Raw genomic sequence first — 26,340 nt, forward strand, 5'->3', positions numbered from 1 at the left:
ACCTTTTGCCCCCTCCCCTCTCCCCCAGTCAAGAATTTTTTCTTACCCCAAGTGCAAGCCATCTACAGTCTGGTAACAAGACATGGTTAAAGAGAAATACAGTTGAGGTGTGGAAACAAAATAGGGACATTCAGAAGGCTAAGATAATATGCTCCACCTTATGATGGATGCATATAAAAAATGAAAAAAAAAGCAAAAGGTCACACTGTAAAATGACATTTTATTTGTAATTTTCTTACAGGCATAAGTGTCAAACATAATGACTATCTGCATGATAGTGCAGTGATATGTGATGATGACATACATACTTCAGAGACAGATAAAAAACAAAACATAACTCAAAAATAAAGTTGCAACAAAGCAAGTGCCATTTAATTTGTCAATTAAGACAATAAAAAATAGACAATTACAAAGAAATACTGAGGTAAACACAGTGTAAACTCTTAACAATATTTGCTAGTCTCAAATAAAACAGATACTACTATTATTACAACAACACACGTTGGAAAAGCTAGCTATTTTTCAGCAAACATGGATGAGCCTTGAAATACATATGCATTTAAATTACAATGTTATAAATAGGTACCCTAATGACTCACAATATATATGGTACACAGATTAAATATTATGCAAACAGTACTCAAATATGTATTTCCATGTAAACTGTACTCAGATTAAACATGTACGCAGACAGTACTCAAATATGCATTTCCATGTAAACAGTACCCAGATTAAATGTGTACTGCCATGTAAATGGTACTCAGATTAAATACCATGAAAAGGGTACTCAGATGAAACACCATGTAAAGGTTACTAGGATTAAATATGTAATGGCATGTAAATGGAACTCAGAATAAATATATATTTCCATGTAATAGGTACTCACATTAAATATATATTTCCATGTAATGGGTACTCACATAAAATATATACTTCCATGTAAAGGGTACATGGATTAAATATGTACTGCCATGAAAAGGGTACTCACGTTAAACATATACTGCCATTATTGGCATTAAGATGCAATACATTATTACGGTAGTTTATTAAATGATTCAACAGTTACTTAGGGACCGAGACTGGAAACTACACTGCTCTTTCAAACGATTAATAAAATTATTATTAATACAAACTATGTACATAACTGTGAACTGGAATAAGTCTATAAAGAGAAAAATGACTCTTATATTTTATCACTCAAGCTGATGATTTATAAATATTACAATTAAACTGTTAAGGCAGAATCTGTAATGCACTCAATCATTACATACAAAAATAAATCTCTTCATTCATTTCATTATTTTATTTAAACTGATGAATGAAATCAAAGTATGGCATAGTATTCCCCCTGCTTATGAGACGGTTGCTCAATTTTACACAGATGTTGCCATTTTTTATCCGTTTATAACAGACTCTGGAGAGACATCACATATTGCAAAGGTAGATCCGAGACCATATGCTAGGGGAGACAATTCCTACAGCCAACTTACCAGGACAGCCAAAACTCATGGCTGCATTAATAAACTTTCCTTTCCTAAAACCAAATTTTGCATATAGAAAAAAGATTTTTTAAATGTTTAGAGCTGGCTTTCCATACATTCTTCAATCCATGCAAGAAAGCCATTACTAGAACTGCCTCCTCTGTATGCTACTTAAATCAAATCACAAACTGAAGAAGAAAAAAATGGAGTAGACTATCACCTGACAGTATCCAGCACTGCAAGTAAAAATAAATAAATGCAAACAGTATGAAAAATACATAATTAGAGTTTAATTTACATGTGATTTAATTATTTCATCTCATTTGTACTTCTGTTGATGTGAACAGAATGCAAAGGATTCACCCCAAAAGATTAAGCTCTTGGCAATGCTGCTATATACTAAAAGATTCTTATAGATGAAAGAGAACTTTTTGTAAAATGAGATAAATTATCTTAAACTGGTGAAAAAGTAAATGCTGGAAATAGCTGGAAAGTTGCCTGCAAAACCCAACATTACAAATGTCGTGACAATTAGAGGACTAGGTGAATGCATTTTCTTCTTGTTAACATAGAAAAGAATATCACAAAATAACAGAAACTCGTGTGAAAGCAACTCTCATATATATTATTAGATATAGCACTGGATATTGTTTGCTGTGCCATCTAAAAACAACTGTAACAAGAAAACTGGGAATACGTTACTATGTCAATTTATCACACAAGACTTTTGCAGGATGCAATGCCTCACCTGTTTCAAGATTTTCCTACAGAAACTGAGCTAAATGTAAGAACTTACAAATTCACTGGAGTGTGAAAAGATGACAGTGACCTTTCTTTATCTGTATGAGTACTCATTAAATTCTTTAAAGTGGAAGCCAACACCAACAACAAAAACATCAGAAAATTGATACCATGTCAGATAAGATAAAACAATTGCAGATTTGGGTCACAGTTGCCTAATTTCATGATCAGATTTAACTCTGTAAACTGGTCAATGTCAATATGCATTTTCCCCAAAATAAATGTAGAAAAATATGACAACATTTTAGTAAAATGGCACTGCCTTCAATGTTAACAAAATATACTTCAATTAATTTATTGCATTTCTTAGGATTTTGATAATGTCAGTGAAAACCATTTCATTGTAAAGGTAAAACATTATGGTCATCTTCAAAGTATTTATAGGTCTCTGAAACATTTGTGTAATTTCGTAACCTGCAATCTTTATATGTCAAATATCTAATCATGATTCTTTAAGAGTCAATTAAGTCTTTGGCCCCTCCCCCCTCCATTTTATAAGCAGAAAATAAACAAATAAATATATGATTGCTTTGAGCATTTAGCTAGATTTCTGTTTGTGAAAAAACGTGTGCCCATACTGCTAATTAAAAAGTCTGAAAAAATTTGAATTTCTATGCTGGCATGAAAATTAATAAATGGCTTTCTAGATACAAAAAAGTCCCACAAATGGTACATTATATGTCCATCATGTAGACATAATATACTTCTTTTATGTAAAATCCTCTTTGGATACTCTTCTTTTGAGTCCATGAAAGGTTTCTTCCATGTCTAAAATGCAAGTCATCCTCAAACGTTGGTCAAGGTAAGGCACAATGTTATTTTGTGGAAACCATTTTTTTTCTTTCAATCTTGGTAGCTTTGACTTTTGATTACCAAATCTATAGATGCCTTTCTTGTCTAAAATGCAAACCATCTAGAGTTTGGTCATGGTTTGTGGGCTAGGACTTGAGTTATTTTGTGTAAATTGTATACCTTCTGTTACCCTGACCTTAAAATGAAGAGTGTCTTCCTGGTCTGCAGTGAAATCCTCCACTAAATTTGGTGAAAGTAGATGACAAAGAACTCAAGATATCATGCAGAAATGCCTTTTTCTTCTTACAGTCATGGTGACTTTGACATTCTTCCAAAAACTAATGGTATTGTTGACCTTTTGTCAAAAACTATAGGTGTCTTTCTTATCTCAAATACAAACCATTTACAAAGTTTGGTAATGGTGTTTGGCTGATGTACAAGTTATTGTGTGGAAACGTTTTCTTCCTTCTATTTTCAAAGTCTGGTAATTGTATATGGTTGAGAAGAGTAGTTACTGTACATACTCGCTCATAAGAAGAGTCCAACTGCAAACTGCACAGACCCAGATATGCCATATCATAATGCACTGGCAAATCAGGATATGTCATTTGCAGTTTGCCGTAACTTATAAGCGGGTATATACAGCACTATGAAACAGGATGGGTGGATTGGCATATGTCTGCCTTGATATGTCTGCCTTGTGACTGACATAAAATGGACTGAAAATCTAATCTGGGTATACTAATGTGTTCAATTATCTACATTTAACTGTTTCTGCACATACATGTTAAAACAGACTTCTTGGGATGGACATGTACGAACAGACCAGACCAAGCTCACAGTGGAGATATAATAAAAAGAATGAAAGATATACATCTTGTAAACATACCATTCACAAAAAACTAAACAGTATCTATATAAAGAACTAAAACTTGTAAGGTGCTCAGTGGTATTCGCTTAAAAAATATTACCATACGCAGTAAATGTGAAATAATGTCACATAGCTACAACACTCTGTACAATTCCAACCACACACTGTAAACAATGTTAAGATAGTGTCATATAGGTAAAACACTTCATATATTTTCAGGGAGCTATGGTAATTTAGACGGTAGAGCATCAGTTTTATAATCCATGGGTTGCAGGTTTGGTACCCACTCAGGTCAGTCAGTGTCAGCTGCTCTCGGAATAGCACTTAGCTCCCACTTTCTCAGCAAGATACAACCAACTAATTTATTAAAAAGGCCATGAAAACACACAAAATAACCCCCATAACAAACACATAAAATAACCCTCATAACAAGCACACAAAATAATCCCCATAACACACACACAAAATAACCCCCACAACAAACACACAAACTTATACATTTTCACACAGATCCCTATGATATGTCAGGACTTGAGGCAATTATATAAAATTTCTACTTTAAACATAACCACGCATTTATATCAGTTCGACTCATGTATGCAGTCAACATCTTATTCTCAGGAGACCCTCACCCCCCAAAGAGCTGAAAGTCACAAATTAAACTGGAAAGCATTCATGTAAAGATGGGAAAATTTAAATTCCAGCAAACATTCGTGAAGTAACACAATTTACATTATTCCTGAACATTCGTATCAATCAGATATTGACATTCGGAATATATCAAGTTACCATTGCAAAGAACAGAGGTGCAGACAGAGTACAACTATTACCTATTTTCTCTTGGTGTGACCAGCTTACTATTTGGATCATCTTCACAAATGTTTTGATGAACCCAGTGTCTCACGTGCATCCGTATGTTTAACCTTTCCTCCCCTAACACTGCATCCTATGTTTTACCTCCAATCCCCCAACACTGCATCTGAATTGTAAAACTTGTACTAAAAACCTTTATGGTAATGACTCCCTCACCACCAGAAAGGTGTGACTACTTATGCAGGTGAGACAAAATAACAAACAACAAAGACACCTAAACTTTGCTCCTTCACTATGGAAATGAATACAGGTAACAATGTTTTTTATTCTTACGAACCATTTTTATTGGGACTCATACACAAGCATATTTAGCTACATTTGTTTATTTCTAAGAGGGCTTTTGAGATTTATCTTACTCCTTTCTCTTTACACAAATACAGAACACAATGTCTTATACATATTATTTAGTGCAGAAAAACATCCTCAAAGAAACACATCAACAAGAGCAACAACTAGAGATAAGTTCATACAATACACATGTACCACTACAGAATTTGCGACCTGTCTTAAATTCAAACATTGCTGGAAGGACAGAAGCACTGGCACATGGATATGCCTCTACTAGTCAAGGTTGAGCCCCCCCCCCCCCCCCGAACATGAGACTGCCTTTTATTTACCTAGAAAAGACAAATAAACTGCATGTAAAAATAACACCCAAGTTAGTCTAGAGTATGGATGAACATAAGGACTGACCCACATATAAATGCCAAAGTGATCATCACGTCAATATTCTACCAGGGCACACTTCATGAAAAAACCATGCTTATTACAAAGCTAGATGCTTCATTACTCTACAACACAACAGTGAAGCTCTTACTGATCTAAAGAACTTGAAGTTTATGCACGGCAATCCATTAGCAAAGATCTTATCGAAGTTTTGGTCATGTTCTGCCAAATATTCCACAAGTTTTAGTGTTCGTGTTGGGTCCAACTGCAAACAATATAGACTCTGATCTGCAGTAGCATCTTGCACTGGAAGATAAAGGTCAATGTTGTTTTGATCTACCGATTACCTCTAACAAATTGCAGATGGATCTATATGCAAGTCTATACAGTACTCATTGAACTCATTATGGCTATGTGTTCAAACCATAAGCAATACAATACTGTACAATATATACTCACTTATAAGTCGAGCCAAAGTGCAAACAGCATAGACACTGATCTTCAGGTGCATTATGCTACTGCCAAACGTGATCTTCATCTTCCGCCATAGCATAATGCACCTGAAGATCAGAGTCTATACTGTCTGTTCTATGGATTACTCCTAACAAACTGCACAGACCCAGATCTGCTTGGGGCATTATGTGAGGCAGATCTGGGTGTGTGCAGTTTGCAGTTAGACTTGACTTCTAAGCAAGTATATATGGTAAATGTTCAAGTATTTTTTGGTGGCTGTATTATAAAGAACACATGATGATAAATACTACCATTTGTTCACATCTTGTTGTAAATTATAATCCAGCAAACCCACCCTTGTCTGCAACACTCACTGCAACTCTTATCCAGCAAACCCATCCTTGTCTGCAACACACACTGCAACTCGTATATAATAGTGATTTCATAAGATTGACAAACAAAGAAGACACTGCCAGATATGTTTTTAACAAGTAATGTGCATTCACATGTTAATAAATTGCAACAATCACATCTACCATAATGTCACATGTGAATCATACAAAGTGAATTGTTTATAATTCTTCCCTATTTTAAACCATAACTTTCAGATTATGACTAAACTACAAGAAATAAGCACCAAGGTCAGAAATACTTCACAGCAAGATTCTTTATATGCAGGAGTGAAATAATTTGTACCTTCCTCAAGAACAAATTACACTACAAGTACAGCATTAGACACTTTTCAACAGTACAATAAAGTTCCAGTATAATTAAAGATCATAACATTAAATGCTAATAATTATTTTTCATGAATAAAACTGCAATTACTAATAATTGTACTAAATTTGGTTGTGACATTCATACTTTAAGAAATAATGTGATAATGCACTTAAATATGTCACAGTAGTACCTGTTCAAACTTCTGGCATACTGTCAAATCCAAACTGTTTCCTGGGATACTGTCAACTCCAAACTATATTGTGGGGGAAAATGAACTGTTTCTTTGTAATATATATAAGCTTTAATAAGTGAAACACGTGACTATTTCTGTTCTTGTTATACTTGTCAGCATCTGGCAGATGTTACCATCTAAACTTGCTTACAAGAAGAGTCCAACTGCAAACTGCACATACCAAAATCTACTGCTGCATAATGCACTGGCAGGTCTGGGTCTGTGCAGTTTGTCAGGAGTAGTCAGTAGAACAACACAGACCCTGATCTGCAGGGACATTATGCTATGGCAGATCAGGATCTCTCTTGTGCTTGCAGATTGACTCAACTTATAAGTGAGTATATATGGTATGTTTGTGAATAATATTGTACAGTATATATTTGAGAGCATCTGTCAGTCGGTAGTATCAATTCTTTTATAAAATAATATACACCACTCCCTCAAAAACTCGTGCCCTGATAACTCACGAACCCACTTATAATGCGGGGTCAGGCATGGATCCCATTTTTAAAACCAGAAAATACCAAAAAATTGATTCCTATTTGTTGAATTTAGGGAAAGGAACGATCAAAGTTGGTAATGGAAACTTTGATAAATCGCTAATTTTATCATCGAAAATGGTAGATAGGACCTGGAAACTTTAATCAACATTATGAAATATCAACTTTTAATAAGAAGTCACATAATTTGTTACATTTTCTTTCCAAGGAAATTTTGAGCAATGAAAATGGCACTTACGCCTAGTGGAGGCAGTACTTTAATAAATAAATATTAAATAAAAAATTTTATCAATTGAAATTTGTGTTCTAGTTCCATCTTTTAGTTCCTTTTAAGCGTAATCATCTTAAAGACAATGTGTTCTCTTGTAATTAAATGTAAAATGTGTCAATGTACTTTAACAGTTTTGTCTGCAACCGTTTCTCTGAGAACCTAATTAAGAGCCCACCATGCTTTGGTATCAGACTAGCAGAAGCAATTGTTGTATTGTTGCACTAAATAAAAAGCAGGCATCCTTTTTCTATTATCAAGTTAATTATGTCTTTTGAATCAAATAAAGGAGGTGGAATTTAAAGTTAAAAAGCATACAAGCCCTACATGCTTAAGAACCAGTGGCCCCCATTGTATGTTGGGTAACTCATTTCAATTGATCAATCAAACTTTGTTATAAATGTTACTGTGTATAAAATCTAATTCAAGTGCCTTAAATTAACCTACTCAATCATAACTGATTAAAGATAGCAAGGCAACCAAGCGAAATGAGTACTTCGTAAAATAAAGTTGGTTGTTGAATCATGTCATTAATCTTTCAGATGTTGGACATTTTGAAAATAAATGTAATTTATAGAGATTAAAGAAAAATTCATTAGAAGAAGCGCTTTACTATTCTTGTCGTGGTTATAAAACAAGGATTCAGTCATTAAACAGCCCAGTTCCCTCCCCCAAACATGTGGTTCTCTGGATGTCTAGTGGATTTTTTGGGAGGTCCCTTGGTAACTCGCACCCTCACATATAGTGCAGTCTGTGTTTTTGGACCCTGATGTACCCGAGTTATCGAGGGAGAGATGTACATACTTTAATTTCTATACATTTCTCTTGAGCGATTTTCCTCGAGCATTTATAACTTCTGATGGCACATAAAATGAAAAAATTCAAAATATGTTTAGAATAATTACAGTTAATAAATTTGCATGGTGGATCTTCATTAGTGATTTTATAAATTTTGGAAGTATATCTAACTCATACAAGCCAACTGAAATCGTACAATGTCATGGAAATGATCATGTACATGAAAATAATGAATAATACTTTGTATATACATCTGTGCCTATTCTATATGTAAATGGAATGTTTGGAGGGTTGAGTCAAAGTGGTCGGGTGAAGGCGATGAAATCAGGTGGGAACATTAAACATGGGAATGATTTTGTAGACTCTTATATTGCACAAAACAGCCTAATTTTCAATAATTGTCATATCTGATTACACATCAAAAACATATCAGGACATGTACATGAGCAAATGTTTTAAAATTAAATTTGAATAATTCATCTGTTACCTCAAAAAAGGCCAAACTTTGTTTCATTCCTGCATTAATGTTTTGTTCAATCTCTTTAAAATGAAATTTCCAAGATTCCTATTGTCTCACTTGTAAAGCAAGCAAGAATATATAAATCACTTACATGGCTTTCTCACTGCAATGAATTAGTCAAAGTTGTCTTTAGTGTTATCTTAGGTTTGATTTTCATAGTTGCAACATTGGACGGAAATTAAATCCCATTTCTGAAACTATGATGGACTTTTAAGATAGAGTATAATTTTTGAAATATGATACATCACATTATGTCAAAGTATAATACTCAGTGGAATTCATCTCAAAATCTTTCTTGTACTTGGCCACCTTGAGTCAGATTTTGTTTGGTTTTGTGGGGTTTAATGCCATTTTTCAGTTAAGTATAAGCCATACATGGTGGCCAGCATATTTGGTGGATGAAAAACCAGCGGCACATGGGAAGCTCCTGGCAAGTGGCATGCTTTCTTAGATACCCATGCATGTCCTGCCGAGACTCAAACTCGCATGGACAGAGGTGAGATTTGAGTGACCTGTGAAGAAGGAAGTTACTTTTGGCTACATAGTGTAAAACATGTAAGTGTGAAGCTGGTAATCTAAAACATCAAAGTTTGTCTAAATTTGTTGAATAACGTGAGAATAGGAAGGAAAGTTTCTTTAATTTCAATTAGGCAGAATCTAAGTTTCAAGTGCTAAAATTTCTTCATTGTAAGAAAATAGAGTCCCCTGAAAGGGACTGACTCTCTAATGGGCAAAAAAAAATTCTGGAATTCATGATAAGACCATTTCTTTTTACTGTTGAGTGTTGAAACCATTTCTGACATTCTTCAGTAATAATTATTTCTTCACATTAGCGGCTGTGATGCACATACTGGATGTCAGCTTGGCGCCATTTTTATTCTGGACAAAGTAGACATTATAAGAAATGTTTTGGTGAAGACCGAATGTCACAATGATCATCCATTCCAGGAGAGTATTGACAATACAATTTATGGTCGTTATGACAGTATTATTGAATGAACTTGTATCATTTTCATTTAGAACCAGCTTAGTATCTTAAGAAGTCTATTGGTGAAAAAAAAAACCATGCTGATATATCAATCCATTTGGGAGGAGTAGAGATAACGATATTTTCAAGATATGACTTTCCATTCTGGACTAGCAAAAATATGATTTTCAAGATCCATGCTGTGGCTGCTATACTGGACATCAGACTGGCACCAGTTTTATTTAAGACCATCTAAACATCATAAAAAGTCTTTTAGTGAAAACCACATTCTGATAGGACCATCCATGTTAAGGGGAGAAGGAATAAGTAGATTTTCAAAATGGCTGCTGTGACAGCTATACTGGACATCATATTGGCACCTTTTTTTAAAGGACAACTAGACATAATAAGTCTTTTAGTGAAAACCCCATGCTGATATGACCATCCACTGAGAAGTAATGATAACAAAATTTTCAAGACAGCTGCCATGGCAGCCATACTACACATCAGATTGGCACCATTTTTATTTAGGATTAATCTGATTTAAAAAGAAGTCATGTAATTAAGTGACCATTCATGTAGGTTTAGAAGCAATGACAAGATTTTAAAGATAAATAACCACGTTTTCAAGATGGCTGCCATGGTGGTCATACTGATTATCAGAACAGTGCCATTTTTATTGAGGAACTAGACATCATAAAAAGTCTTTTAGTGAAAACCCACTGATGGCCATTGTAGCAAGCAAACTGGATGTTAGATCATTTAGGACAAACTTAAGAAGTCTTTTAGTGAAAAGCCCATGTTGATCATCCATGTACGAGTAATGATAACAAGATTTCTAGATGACTGCTGTGGTGGCCATATTGGACGTCAGATTGCCACCATTTTCATTTAGGACCAACTATAAACATCAGAAGAAATCTTTCAGTGAATGTTAATAAGATGATCCATTCAGTAATAATAATAAGATTGTCAAAATGGCTGCCATACTGGATACCACAGCAGCACCACTTTCATTTATGACGAATTAGACGATGTGAGGAATTTGCGTGTCAAGTTTCATAGCAATCCTCCTATTAGTGTAGGAGAAGTAGCGATAACAAACTTATGCTAATGGATCAATAAATGACGGACAACAGACCATCCCTATAAGCTCCTCTCGTCTATCACCAGTAGAGTTAAAAATGATGGTTCATTTTCATTCACAGAATGCATAAATATTTACCAACAGTAATTATCATATATACTCCTTATAAGTCAGGTCAAACTGCAAACAACATATACTTTGATTTGCCATCCTATAATATGCCAGCAGATCTGGATCTGTGTAGTCTGGGTTTCACATTATAAGTGAGTATATACAGTAAAATAATGATACAAAGTAAGGCCTATTTTTGAGAAAACATTGACATTTAATTGGTTTATAGCTGTAAGAGATTAAACATGCTCTTCACATTTCATAACATCTCACTGTCCATGGAGGAAAGTCTGTGTCCTTCGCCTTGTCTTTCCCTTTGCTTTTGACGGTAACGCTGAAATTCCTCTCTTAATCTCTCAAATCTTTGCTCTGAATCTGAATATCGACTTGGAACTCGAGGTTTGGGATACAATCCAGAAAGTACTTCTGATGAATTTGCTGGTTGTGGACTGAAATTAAAATCCTGATTTACCTGTGAATAATTATGCAACGCGTCAAGAAGGTCTGACTCGAGGGCATTCAAGGAATCAAACTCGTAATTTTCATCCCCAGAAATATCTCTTCGCTGTCCTCCATTGGAATCAAAATATGGCAGTGAATCTAATCTTGCATCATAATCAGGAGATAAAAGGAAAGAACTCTGAGACATCTGAGATGGACGAGAATGTACTGAAGAACCAGTCAGCTGTGAGGATGTGTTTCGACTACCTATCCCACTACTGAGAGAATCTGGGGTAAAGTCCTCCTGGGTGTTAGATCTTGAATCATGAGTTCGATTCCTGCCAGACAAACTTCCTAATCCAGAGCTACTCACACTGCCCCTGCTACCTGATGTATACCTATACTGGTCTCTGTATGGATAGCCACTTGGATGATCTCTAACAGTCAGCAGTGTACTAGGTTCTGGGGTCAGTGTTTGGTCATTGTATCCTTGAAAAGTGAAATGTGAATCAGGGTTTTCTAATATACTGTCCAGCTCAGCTGCTGATTCTTGGAGGCCACGGCTTTGCCGTGTGCGTGGAAACTTCCGCACACGATTGACAGCACCCTGAAGCTTGTCTCTTGTGTACATCATTGGCTGTCCACTACTGTCGCTGCTATTACTATCATTTGATATGACTCTCTGGGGTCTGATCCTACTGGCAGAAGATCTCTGTGGAATTACTGTGTCATCCATGGTACTGGGACTAAGATAACTTGGTTGTCTTCTAGTGGAATGTAAAGATGAAGGGAAACTTTGGTCAGATCTTACTGTGTCAGGATACTGGAATGAGGGCATGTGTTGAATATCAGATATGTTCACATATGGATGATAACGACTTGCTAATGACGATGAAGAAGGTTGATGCAAGGAATGAGGAGAAAACTCACTGAATGATGGGAGAACGGAGCTAATATCATTCACAGACAATGGGCGTCCAGAGCTGTCAAAATTTTCAGTGAGGTATGTTTGGCGCCCTGGTTTCATGGAACTATGACGAGGGAAGCCTGGTTTTTCTCGTGAAGGTGGCACAAATACCTCATCATCCTCGTCTCCAAAGAAACTAGAATGTGGCAAATATCTATCTTTAGGCACTGGTGAAAAGACAGGAGTTTGTCTCCCTGTGGATCTCACAGAAATTGACCTATCAAATGTGTTCTGATGTGATCCAGGACGTGATCCAGTATGTCTCTTTCTTACAGTGTCTGACAAAAATCCATTTTCATCATGACTCTCCTCAATGTCCATATCTTTGGGAAGGGATTTAATTTTCTTTCTCTTATGCACTTTAGATCTGGATGATTTTGTTGAGTGTCTACTTAAACACGAATCATCCCTCTGAATAAATCCATTCTCTTCCATCACTTCATCCGTATGATGAGAAGGTTTGCTAAATACAGAAAGTTGACTGGTTTCTGGAATGTTTGATAAAGAATGTGACATTGATTGAGGAGAATGTGGAACTTTGTATCCCTTATCTGGATCATATAAAAGAGTGCCATGATCATGGATTCTTGGATCTCTTAAGAGTCCAGAATTGAATCCTGTGTACATGTCTTTTGTGTGTGGAAGAACAAATATCCCATCATATCCTGTCTCTGATGGTGGCCTTACAAAGTATCCTCTTGGATCCTGGCTGATGTAACTCCGTTCTGGCGTATGTTCACTGCAATGATAATAATAATAATAAAAATAATAATAATAATAATAATAATGATAATGATTATGATGAAAACAGGAACAAGTCTTTGATGAGTTTTATCCCATCTTCACATCAATATATAAGGATGGGACAGCCTAGCAGTAGTACACTTCAGCTGCACCTCAGCAATCTCTGATTTCATCCTTGGTTCTGATAACTGCAAAGGTACAGCCTGACAGAATCGCCTTTGTTGTGGGCATATATTTTATGAAAGGGATAGTTTTTTTAAAATGTGAACACAATAACATAGAGGCCTCTGTCTCTCTAGTAAAGCAATCAGTCATCACTCTATGTTCCATTATAGCAACAAAAAGTATATTTTTTATTGTAAATTTAAATAAGATACTCTGGCTAGTACATGACAAATTCATTCATACTGTGATAACATAACTGTACGCTTTATGTATGAGATATTTTCAATGTCTAAACCAAGTACATGTATGTCAATTAAATAGTCTTTACTCTGTAAGCTGAAGTTCTCTTTCTAAACCCTGCTACCCATAAAAGACATTGTGAAACCAACCACAATAAAACTGTATAAAAAAAGCAGAATATGTTGCATGTTTGTCAAAATATAACAAGTTACTTGTGCAAGGTTTATTTTCCTCCACATTCTCCAGTTTCCTTTCACTTCAAGACAAAATTATGCCAACATCCAAGCCATCAAGCACATATTGCAGCTGCAAGAGCTGAATGATGGCGTTAATAAAGGATTCAAGCAAAAAATTCAAACACTTTGTTGGGACTTTTTAGGACAAATAAAATAATTTTCAAGGACTTAATTCAATTCAGATAACATGCAATGGTTGTGATGAATTTGTTTTCCTTTTTTGTAATACACAAAACAGCAAATTATGGATCAAATATGAACCTATTTTCCTTGACTATTCTCTAAGTAAAACATTATGTAGTTCATGGACCACCATGACAGAGCTGCAGAGTTACTCAGCAGATATGGAGAAAAAAAATCAAGTTTTGTGCATCACCTGAATACAAAATCTTGACTGCAGTACATGAAATGCCATCAAACAGAGAAGCACAAGTGGACCAGGGTTAATTCCTGTACCTTGCACAGCTTTTAAAATGTAAAGAAGACACAAGTGACCTCTGACCTTGCTTTTTAAGATAGGACCCCAAAACGTGGAGTGCAATACATCTTCTAGTGACAATACATAAATATACCAAGTTTCATCCATTTAACACAATTAATATGCAAAAGAACAGAACAGAAAATGTTACTGAACCCTAAAGTTTTGATCTCTGACCTTCACCTTGTAGATAGGACCCCCACTGTGGTACATGACACACCTTCTAGTTGTGATGTACAAGTATACCAAGTTTCATCCAATACTCTCTAATGGCTCAAAATTATTGAGGAAACAAAAGACTGATGAAAAACAAAGTACTGACTTGTGACCTTGAAGACAAAATCCCCAATATGGTAAACAATACATCTAATAATGATGTACAAGAATACCATGTTTTAACCTTAAACAGCTTTAAAGTTATAGTACAGGAAGGAAAGTCTGACAGAAAGCTTAACAACAGATTCATGAACTTGATCTTGACTCATAACTGCTGGAAAGAAAAGTGCAATTGATGAACAAGAAAGCAAATTTTATATCTGCTGTTTCTTTGTGAAAAGGAGAACACAAATTTCTTTTTATGTGCTGGACTCCAATAAAATCTGCAAAAGAAACACTTTAAACTTGATACTACATGGTTTCATACAAAGAATTACTGAAATGTAATAAATTTTCACAAAATACCATATATACTCAGTTACAAGTCCAACTGCAAACTGCACAGACCCTGATCTGCCATCACAAAATGCAATGGCAAATCAGGGTCTATGCAGTTTGTTAGGAGCAATCAGTAGAACAAACAAGATAGACCCTGATCTGCTAGCACATTATGCTATGGCAGATCAGGATCTTTGTTGTTTGCAGTTTGACTTGACTTATAAGCAAATATATACTGTAATGAAAAAATCTATAATTGTAAGCATTCAATGGAAGGCAGTTGAACCTGCTGTAGCCAGACAATACATTGTTTCATACTAATTCACTGCAATGTTATAAAACTCACAGTGATGAAAAATATGCAATTTTAATATTCATATTTTAACATACTGTCTTGCCTGCCAAGATATATTCTCATCATCTGTAAGTTGCAGGAACGTAAATATAGAACCACAATGTTAATACCATCATAAGGGAAGTAATACCCATTTCTTGCCATGTTTGCACAGGCGATAATATGACCCAAATCCAAAAAGGAATTAATGGGATTTATTGTTAATTACCCAGTTTACAAAGATTAATAATTAAAAGCTTAAAAACAAAATGTTATAAAACTGAACAATTATAAAAATGAAAACTGTACAATTAGACTATACCAAGAAGACATTTCAGAGGTTCACATAGAAAAAGTTTTCCTATCTTTCACTGTATACACTCGCTTATAAACTGAATCAAAATACATACTGCAGGGACCCAGATCTAACATCACAATGCACCTGCAGATCTGGGTCACTGCAATCTGTTATGAGTAATCAGCAAAACAAACAAATCATGAAGATCCACAAAATGCATTATGTGAAGGCAGATCAGGGTCTATATTGTTTACATTTGGGTTTATAAGCGAGCATATGGTGCCATGAATGTTTTTCTCCAATGGCCCTAGTTTTTCACACTTTTCCTACCTTTTGTCAGACTTCTTATTCTTCCCTACCTTTTCCAAAATGGCCCTACCATCCCTTCTTTTTTTTAAAATTGTCTGTTGAAAATCAGTTACACACTGCATGAATGGCCATAGTAAAGTGAATTTAGACAGGGTTTCTGTGATGTGGAGCCTGATGTTTAATAAGATATGGTCTCTGTGATGTGGAGCCTGATGTTTAATAAGATATGGTCTCTGTGATGTGGAGCCTGATGTTTAATAAGATATGGTCTCTGTGATGTGGAGCTTGATGTTTAATAAGATATGGTCTCTGTGATGTGGAGCTTGATGTTTATTAAGATATGGTCTCTGTGATGTGGAGCCTGATGTTTAATAAGATATGGTCTCTGTGATGTGGAGCCTGATATTTAATAAGATATGGTCTCTGTGATGTGGAGCCTGATGTTTAATAAGATATGGTCTCTGTGATGTGGAGCCTGATGTTTAATAAGATATGGTCTCTGTGATGTGGAGCTTGATGTTTAATAAGATATGGTCTCTGTGATGTGGAGCTTGATGTTTATTAAGATATGGTCTCTGTGATGTGGAGCCTGATGTTTAATAAGATATGGTCTCTGTGATGTGGAGCTTGATGTTTAATAAGATATGGTCTCTGTGATGTGGAGCCTGATGTTTAATAAGATATGGTCTCTGTGACGTGGACCTTGATGTTTAATAAGACATGGTTTCTGTGATGTGGAGCCTGATGTTTAATAAGACATGGTCTCTGTGATGTGGAGCTTGATGTTTAATAAGATATGGTCTCTGTGATGTGGAGCCTGATGTTTAATAAGACATGGTCTCTGTGATGTGGAGCCTGATGTTTAATAAGACATGGTTTCTGTGATGTGGAGCCTGATGTTTAAAAAGACACGGTCTCTGTGATGTGGAGCTTGATGTTTAATAAGATATGGTCTCTGTGATGTGGAGCCTGATGTTTAATAAGACATGGTTTCTGTGATGTGGAGCCTGATGTTTAAAAAGACACGGTCTCTGTGATGTGGAGCTTGATGTTTAATAAGATATGGTCTCTGTGATGTGGAGCCTGATGTTTAATAAGATATGGTCTCTGTGATGTGGAGTCTCATGTTTAATAAGACAGAGGCAACCTTTTCTAAAGAGTATGCAGTGGAACAAACTTGAGTCCTATGTTTGAATAGCTAACTGACCATTAATAGAATGTAGAAGTATTATCAACAGGAGATGTGTGGATAATCTCCAAATATGGCCATGTTATGTGTGATTTACAAGCCTTTCTTGATCATTACTCCATGTATTTGGGCTAATTGAATTCACATAAACACAGTAGAAACCAAGAATTGTAATTAATTCTAATTGTTACATCACTGTAATTACAGTCTGGTGTAAATAGGTACACATTGGCAAGTCATTACTTTCACATTTCCAAACTTCCAAAAGATTGACAGTCCAAAAGAGTGACACTTAGTTTGAATGAAGCCCCTGAAAATGTAATTATCAAGTTCAGGTTACTCATCCACAAAATCAGTGACCACTCTGGTTTGTATAAATAAAAACTATGGTGTGAAGACATCTTTGCATGTGTTATGATTTAAATTTATTTGGGCTATTTCAAACTAGTTTGGAAAACCTCCTGCCTGTCACGTTTTAGAAACAAAAAGAAACCAATGTGTTTTTCAAAGTGGCAGTTGACTACATACTTCTACATATCTGTAATTAAAATAATGTAATCTAGGTTAAGTTAAAATTATATTAGCAACTAAACGAAAGAAGACAAATTGAGAAAGAAATATATACTGTATAGTTTTGCTTTAATAGATTGCATGTGTTGAAGTACATTTAAGATCTAATGTGAATTCTTAATTTATTAAAATCTGAAATGTAATAAGTTTCTTTTTACAATCATACATCCATCTTTCATTCAGCTATCAATGTGTGTGAACACACACACACACACACACACACACATATATATATATATATATATCCATCCAAACACACATTTACATAATAAACATACAACACAGAATTCTATAATTCAAGATAAAGCATTGCTAAACACAATGTTAGATGCAATTGTGCATAGTGAAACATATTTCTGTCCAAACAGAAAAGTCACTTCTCAGTCCAGACTGAGTCCTGATGTAAGACGCATATATTTTTTATATAGCATTTAGTGGCACCTTATCATAAATTTCTAAATAAAGTAAAAATTAATATCTGTACAATATCAGGAGGGAATACAAACTTTCAAATAAATACTACAACATCAAATATAAATTTCTGTACAATGTAAGCCTCCCCATAAAGCCAAAAAATATAAAATTCTTAAAATATATGCTCAGTATTTGCCAAGGATAAAAGAGATAGCCTATATGAACATATGAGCACACTTTTTTTTCCCAGGTTTACGAAGATAACTGAAGGTTTTATCAGTAATTAACATATATTTTGATGCTATTTTTCTTTATACAATATCTCTATTTTCTCCCAAAAATTTGAAAACAAGGTAAACCAACTTTTCCCCGACTTTTTCACAATTAGCTGTTGGATAGACTGTGCAAAGAGAATTTATTATTTCACAAAAATGACTACTCATGATGTCAGAACACATATGGAGTGGCAAGCAAGCTTGTTTAATTATCGCTTAATGATTCAAACTGGAAATGCATATTTGGAATCCCAGTATGCCATATACTTTTGTATATTGCTCTATCTATACATGTTGAGAACCATCTTCAAACAAGTCATCCCACTTTTAAAAAAAGTCATCCATAACAGAAATGTTTAAGATGATTTTATTAAATGTCATGCAACTGTATTAATTCTCTTTGCATGGCTATGCCTTGCTTACCCTTGTACAAGAAGCGACATAACTCTTTACCTTAGCTAAGCTCTGTCCAGAACATTTTTTATGTGTATTTTCCAGCAATAACTTATTTGTAATCTGACAGAAAAGTGGTCACGACACCATTTGTTCAGTTCCACTAGAGTCAGCCCCTCAAAAGGGCGATTTTAATAAAACATCAACTTGCATTGCTGATAGGATAACACTTGTGAACATTTTGACATTTTTTTTGGAATCTGTCAACCACACCTGTGTAGGTGTTCCACATCATATGGAATAAATTAATAGAAATTTACTGAATTATGTAACTCTTGATAAAATTGCAGGTGAGAACATTCTGAACACGTGGAAGGCTTGAAGCATGGTTTTCCACCATACAAAATATCATATGCTTTATCAATTCTAATTAGCAGGGATCTATTAAAGACATTATGAAGTATTACAGAGAACTTTTCTTTGTTTATACATTATAAATTGTGAAGTAATTTTCTTTTACAAAAAGAAGTTCAGCAAAATGTCACAGACTATGGAAAGTTACTACGCTAAAAAACAAGGATGGTTAAAAGTGGAGTTACCCCCTTGCCCCAATAGATGAATAAAGAACAATATAGCTAGGCGGACAGGTATGAGGGCATATAACAGATATTAGGTTTGGTGTTTTATGGTAGGTTATTTAGTGGCAAGACAATTGGGGTAATCAAATACCTTGCCCATGGGTACATGACAGTAGCTAAGCTGGACCAGTCCAACTGTAAAATTCGAACCTGCACTCGTTTGGTCCAAGTCTGGTTGTTGTTGTGGGTTTTAACGCCATTTTTCAGCACACGATAGGCTATGCATGGCGGCCAGTAATAATGGTGTAGGAAGAACCAGGGAAAACCCCGGAAAGAACCACCAACCCACAAGAAGCTACTGGCAAGCTTTCTCACATACCCACATTGGCCAAATCCAAGACTCGAACCCATGCAGACAGAGGTTAGATGGCAGTGATATGTAACGGAAAGTGCTTTAGGCCACTCGGCAACCCCTGGAGTCTGGTACATTAAACACAAAGTCATCATGATTCCAGCCACTATTAGTTTACTTTTACAATATGCACAAGTGCAAATCAGGTCTTTCATATATTGCCAAGCCCACTGGGAGATGATTTTTATGAATTGATGCAAAAGTAATGGATTGGGATCTGGTTTTTCTGCCGAAGTGTAAATGTAATCCAATCAGCAACTTAAGTTTATATTATCTTTAATTGAGACTCTCTTCTGGAAAAGTTGACAGCAGTTGTCCTGAACTTACTTCATCGTCGTCACTTTTCTGATTATAAATAATGTTATTGCTGAATACATGTTTGGATATTTATGTCTTGGCAGCTGACTTTAAAGGTAAGAAATATACAAAACAGAAGTTTAAATTGTACCTGTAATTTTGAGTTTAGTTATTATTTGTTCTTATTTTGTATCTTCAAATTTCAGTTTAGTTTAATTGTACAGTGCAAATGAACCCTGGGGTGGGTGGGTGGAGTGAGAATATATGTCTTTCAACAGTTCTGTTTAGTACAATCCATAACCAGTCAAATGGGGAAAGTCTTAACAAAACAGTGATGTAAACAAAATCCAACTCACTGCACTATTATAAAAAAATAAAATAAAATGAAGTGAGCTTAGAGGTCATGTGGAAGAGTCTATTTCATTCATTTGCAAATATGTTTAAATTTTGTCAGCTTTCAAATTTAAGACCAGACATTTTTTTACTAATTTGCATATCCAATAGCTGGTGCCATGGAAAGCTAACAGTATTAAGTAGTTTTGTAAATGATAATGAAGGCCTATTCTAGAACTGAAAATGTTTCAAGGAAATCTCTGCTTCCATGTAAAACAAGTGGGATATTTTCTGAAATAATGGTAGGTCTTAAAAATATAATCCATGAAAAGCATGTATTCATTTTCATTGTGATGTTTCAGAAACAAACACGAAACTCACCATCCTGCAATTCTAGAATAGTCGCTGCAAAATGCATTCACTGGTTTGAATGAAATATATAAATATGAATGCAAATAGGTGACACTTCCACTTCACCCTTCCATGTTGCAGTTATTATGATAAATACTAACAGACAATGTACAATAAATTATGCATGTCAGACACTGGCCCAAAACACATGTTCACAGGGCCTTAAGGCCGGGTGATCTAAAAAATACTAAAGAGTAAATAAATATGATGGATAAAATGCAAAGCTTCAACAAGTTGCTAAAGCTTCAGCGAATGCATCAATGGGTAGCAAAATAAATCAAGGTTACGGTAATAAACTTGAAACAACATGCTGAAAATACAACAACTGATCCTTCAAATTAGCTACATCACCTTTTTTGTTTATCCTGTTTCCATGGTAACATGAAAGTTGCAAGTAAAATAGAAAACATAGCAAGGTAAGTTTAACAAACAGCACAAGATTCCAGTTATTGAAAATCTCACCTTTTACTAGAACTGTCTCAAAATACAGAAAAAGAGAGAGCAATACAAGGGAATGTGTACAATTGTATATGCAATTTCATATGAACTTGTGAAGTTTCATTATTAAATGCTATGCGAAGTGCATATTTAGTTGAAATAATAAGGAAAAACAACAGGTTATCATTTAAAATATCCAACACATATATAAGAGACCCCTGTAAGAGCTTTTCTTCAAGGACATTTGAATGTTTTCAAGGAGTATTTTGTCTTATGGAAAATAACTTTGCAAATTACCAGTCAAGGCCATCAGATCTGCCAAATTTTATTGGATTTTATTTATTTATTTTTAGCTAATACATCAATAATTTGTTTTAAACAATAACAAGTTCTATATTTCTTCAGTTAGAGCATTTTGCATTTGCTTATTTTTTCAACAAATTCAAGGAAATTTTCCAGCCTACCTCTCAAACTCTGGATTTTTTCAAGTTTGTACAAATTTTACTTTACCATGCTCAGGTAATTTTATATTTGTTGCATCTAAAATGCAAAAATATTAATTGTTTTCATTTTTATCTTCCTTTTCTTTCTGACTGATTTTACATGATAATTTCAGTCATGTGTAATTCTTTGAAATGGCAAGTAAAGTTTATGTCATAACTATAAACAAGTAAAAGTGTAGTTTATGTTAAAATGAATAAGCAAGTGTAGTTTATGTTATAATGAATAAGCAAGTGTAGTTTATGTTATAACTATGAATTAGCATGTGTAGTTTGTTATAACTATGAACTAGCAAGTGTAGTTTATGTTATAACTATGAATTAGCAAGTGTAGTTTATGTTATAACTATGAATTAGCAATTGTAGTTTATGCTATAATGAATAAGCAAGTGTAGTTTATGTTATAATGAATAAGCATGTGTAGTTTGTTATAACTATGAACTAGCAAGTGTAGTTTGTTATAACTATGAACTAGCATGTGTAGTTTGTTATAACTATGAACTAGCAAGTGTAGTTTATGTTATAACTATGAACTAGCAAGTGTAGTTTATGTTATAACTATGAACTAGCAAGTGTAGTTTATGTTATAACTATGAATTAGCAAGTGTAGTTTATGTTATAACTATGAATTAGCAATTGTAGTTTATGCTATAATGAATAAGCAAGTGTAGTTTATGTTATAATGAATAAGCATGTGTAGTTTGTTATAACTATGAACTAGCAAGTGTAGTTTATGTTATAACTATGAATTAGCAAGTGTAGTTTATGTTATAACTATGAACTAGCAAGTGTAGTTTATGTTATAACTATGAATTAGCAAGTGTAGTTTATGTTATAACTATGAATTAGCAAGTGTAGGTTATGTTATAACTATGAATTAGCAAGTGTAGTTTATGTTATAACCATGAATTAGCAAGTGTAGGTTATGTTATAACTATGAACTAGCAAGTGTACTTTATGCCATAACAATGAGAGTGTGTGTGTGATTTAGATTTTAAATATCTTGGTTATTTGGTGCTGATTAAAAGTTCAGTTCCAATAATGTTAAAGTAACAATTGCATCGATCTCCACTTTGGTAATATTAACCATTTTAAAAAAATACAAATCTTCAAAAATACTGAATCTTGGATTTGGATGTAAATTTCAATGCTAGAATACTGAATCTTGACTTTGGATACAATATTTGAAGTCAGTATATGGAATCTTGGATCTTGATATCATATTTGAAGTCAGTATATGGAATCTTGGATCTGGATACAATATTTGAAGTCAGTATATGGAATCTTGGATCTGGATATCATATTTGAAGTCAGTATATGGAATCTTGGATCTGGATATCATTTGAAGTCAGTATATGGAATCTTGGATCTGGATATCATATTTGAAGTCAGTATATGGAATCTTGGATCTGGATACAATATTTGAAGTCAGTATATGGAATCTTGGATCTGGATATCATACTTGAAGTCAGTAAACATAATCTTAGATCTGGATATCATATCTGAAGTCAGTATATGGAATCTTGGATCTGGATACAATATTTGAAGTCAGTATATGGAATCTTGGATCTGGATATCATATTTGAAGTCAGTATATGGAATCTTGGATCTGGATATCATATTTGTAGTATATGGAATCTTAGATCTGGATATCATATTTGAAGTCAGTATATGGAATCTTGGATTCAGATATAACATAACTGAAGTCAGTATAAGGAGTCTTCCATTTTGAAACATGTGACTTGGGCAGTTTTGGCTGTTTTATCTGCTCTTTCATCACCCTTCATATGAATGTGATTTGGCAGTCAACAAGTACAAAATATTTTATCCAGATTTTATGAGATTATATTTCTGTAAGATTTTGGAATCTCAGATTTATATTTGAAATGAAAATCTTGCACCAGTGAGATATAAAATGAAAAAATACTATTGGTGGCACTCTACAGTTTCATATATTTGCATAGGGTTAGAATATTTAAGAAAAAGTATTTCCCTCGCTTTCCTCATTGGTAATACTGGTTATTTAAAAAAGACCTTGTATATCTTAGGTATAATTCAAAGAACATTTAATTCCCTTTATTGTGGTGTATGATTGATGGGTGTAATATGGGTTATAGAGTATACAGCTTGGCCTTACTCCAGATGTGCACCTTTCAAAATAGTGCTAGTTCCACTTGGTCATTTTCACTTCCTGAACTTCAGAGGTATATTTTACAGAAAAGAGCTGATAACTTTTTTTTACATTTTATATATTTGGTAATTCATTCATTGCACGTTCAGGAGCTGGTATTGTCTAGTCTGGCAAAATTCATTTCCCCTATTTTAATAGCTGCTATGGATAGTGTACTTTAGACTAATTCAGGCTGATTTTTTTAGCACAAGGGAGCAGTCATTTTAGATAGCAGTGTGCTTAGATCATGTACAATTTCCAAAGAAATACCATCCACATTACATTAATGAAGGATAGAGGTATGCCAAGATTCTTTCCATTGTGCATGTTTTAAATGCAAACAACTTCACCTTGCATACGTCTCTCTCAAAAGTACATAATAACTGGTGTCACATTATCATTTATATTATTAATTTGAGTTGAATAACTTGATATGCCATCAGCTATAAATAGAATTTTGTTTTCCATTATTTAAGGTAGTGGTAGATGAATGTGATATTATGATTCATTCTATTTATCATTAAACCACAGAAACTTTTCCGTAATGGGTAATATTACCAATTCAAGATTTCATTTGCATTCATGTTTGAATTTCATCTGCATTCCATTCATACTGCACTTCATTTGCATTCATTTTGTTTTCTTTTGTCATTCATCACTCTGTGTTCTGCATTTGCTATTATGTTTCCTTCATACCGTATTCATCATTTGATACGTGTTCTTTCTGCATTCTGGTTTCATTTTTTTAGCAACATTACGTGTCTCTGGTGTCTGTATATATAAATTTGATGTCTGTGGAATGTGACAGACTGTGATACCATTTATCAATTAACAAACGAGACACTAACAGCATAAATTGACTTGCAAAACAAGCCCATGTACAAACTGCACAGATCCAGTTCTGCCATCAAATAGTGCACCGGCAAATCTGGGTACATTCAGTTTGTTAGGAGCATTCAAAAGAACACAGACCCAGACCTGCCAGTGTATCATGCAGCAGCAGATCAGGGTCTAGTTGGATTGGTCTTGCATGCAATGCCTTATGTCATAACACAATAATCTGACACATGATTATAGACTGTATAAATATTAACGTTATACACTATGACCAAAACTGTACAGAATAACCAGTGATCCTAACATGAGAAGTTTCTGCTAAGAAAAATAAATACTTACGGCTTGTGTGACTCAAGATCATCTGCTGGTCCTCTATACTTTACATTTCCTGAATAAAAAGCATAGTAATTATGTTACTCTATGATTGTAGAACTGTGAGCAATAACAAATCTTGTGTATTTTTGGGTGGGGTTGAGTGGGCTGGTTTCACTGACAGCCCTAAGTAGTACATTTTATTTCACAACAGTGTTGTATTTCAGGTGTTGAAGATATTAATTGTGATTTGCAAATCAAATTTTACCACTGACAAATGAGTGAAGCTGAAAATGGATACTCGTGATTGCAAAAATAAAACCCCCATTAATTTTCTATAATCCTCAAACATAATGCAGTTAAACCTGTCTTGAATGACCAATGCTATAAGACTCTGTCTTGAGAGAAATGATTCTCAAATGCAGATCATTTTGGTATTGATCATATAGTGTTTTGTCCTGGTATGAGGAATTGCCTGTTTAGAGACACGATCATTTTGGGCAGAAGGGGTGGTATTTTGAGAAAGGTTGTACTATATAGTGTTTTGATCTGATATGCAAGATTGCCTGTCTTGAGAGACCATGTTTTTGCGCAATCTGTGGTTTTCAAGACAGGTACTACTGCATTGTTTTGATTTGGTATGAGAAACTGCCTGTTTTTTTCAGACAATCACTTTTGGCAGAATGGGTGGTCTTTCAAGACAGTCTCTACTGTAATATTCACCCTTTTATAAAATGTTGACCTGAAAATGTGATTCACAGTGGCAATAAGTCATCTAAAATGTCCTAACTGAAATTTGCTGCAGCACATTTTTGATTTTCTACCAATAAGAATGCATGTTACATTAAAACATTTCTTTTTTATGAACAAAAACACCTCATGCATTGACGAAATCAAGATACTGAAGCAATGAACACCTACGATGCAAAACTTGGTCAGGAATGTAAAAGTTGAACATTTGTGGAAATTACTCATACAGTCAATTCATTTATCCATTTTCATGGTTTTGCAAAACTGACCAATGCATATCATTGGTAAAATAATTTATTCCTCTGATTGGGAAGAGGTTACTTAGGTCCTTGCATATAGATCCTTTTCAATGTTTGTAAAATCAATGCTCTATTAGTGGCTGGAAAAGATGCAACCATTGCATTTTGATGCACTTAATACAATGTCACTTAAATTTCTGTATTGCAGTGTATTGA

The 26,340-nt window shown here is 34.4% G+C and overlaps 1 protein-coding gene across 1 annotated transcript in view; it reads right to left on the reverse strand.

Moving 5' to 3' along the window:
- Positions 1 to 203: 203 nt before the first annotated feature.
- The window catches only part of LOC149794351 (uncharacterized), a 115,967-nt gene continuing 89,830 nt past the window's right edge, over positions 204 to 26,340 (reverse strand). Inside the window, exons 14-15 of the mRNA XM_089969103.1 lie at positions 25,163 to 25,211; positions 204 to 13,287 (exon numbers count right to left, since the gene is read on the reverse strand). Of these exons, the coding sequence (XP_089825229.1) occupies positions 11,400 to 13,287; positions 25,163 to 25,211 (1,937 nt within the window). The 3' untranslated portion in view covers positions 204 to 11,399. The remainder of the gene's footprint in view (positions 13,288 to 25,162; positions 25,212 to 26,340) is intronic.

The sequence above is a fragment of the Sinohyriopsis cumingii genome, chromosome 8 (genome assembly GCF_028554795.1).
Source record: "Sinohyriopsis cumingii isolate HCF-2022 chromosome 8, ASM2855479v2, whole genome shotgun sequence".
Lineage (NCBI taxonomy): Eukaryota > Metazoa > Mollusca > Bivalvia > Unionida > Unionidae > Sinohyriopsis > Sinohyriopsis cumingii.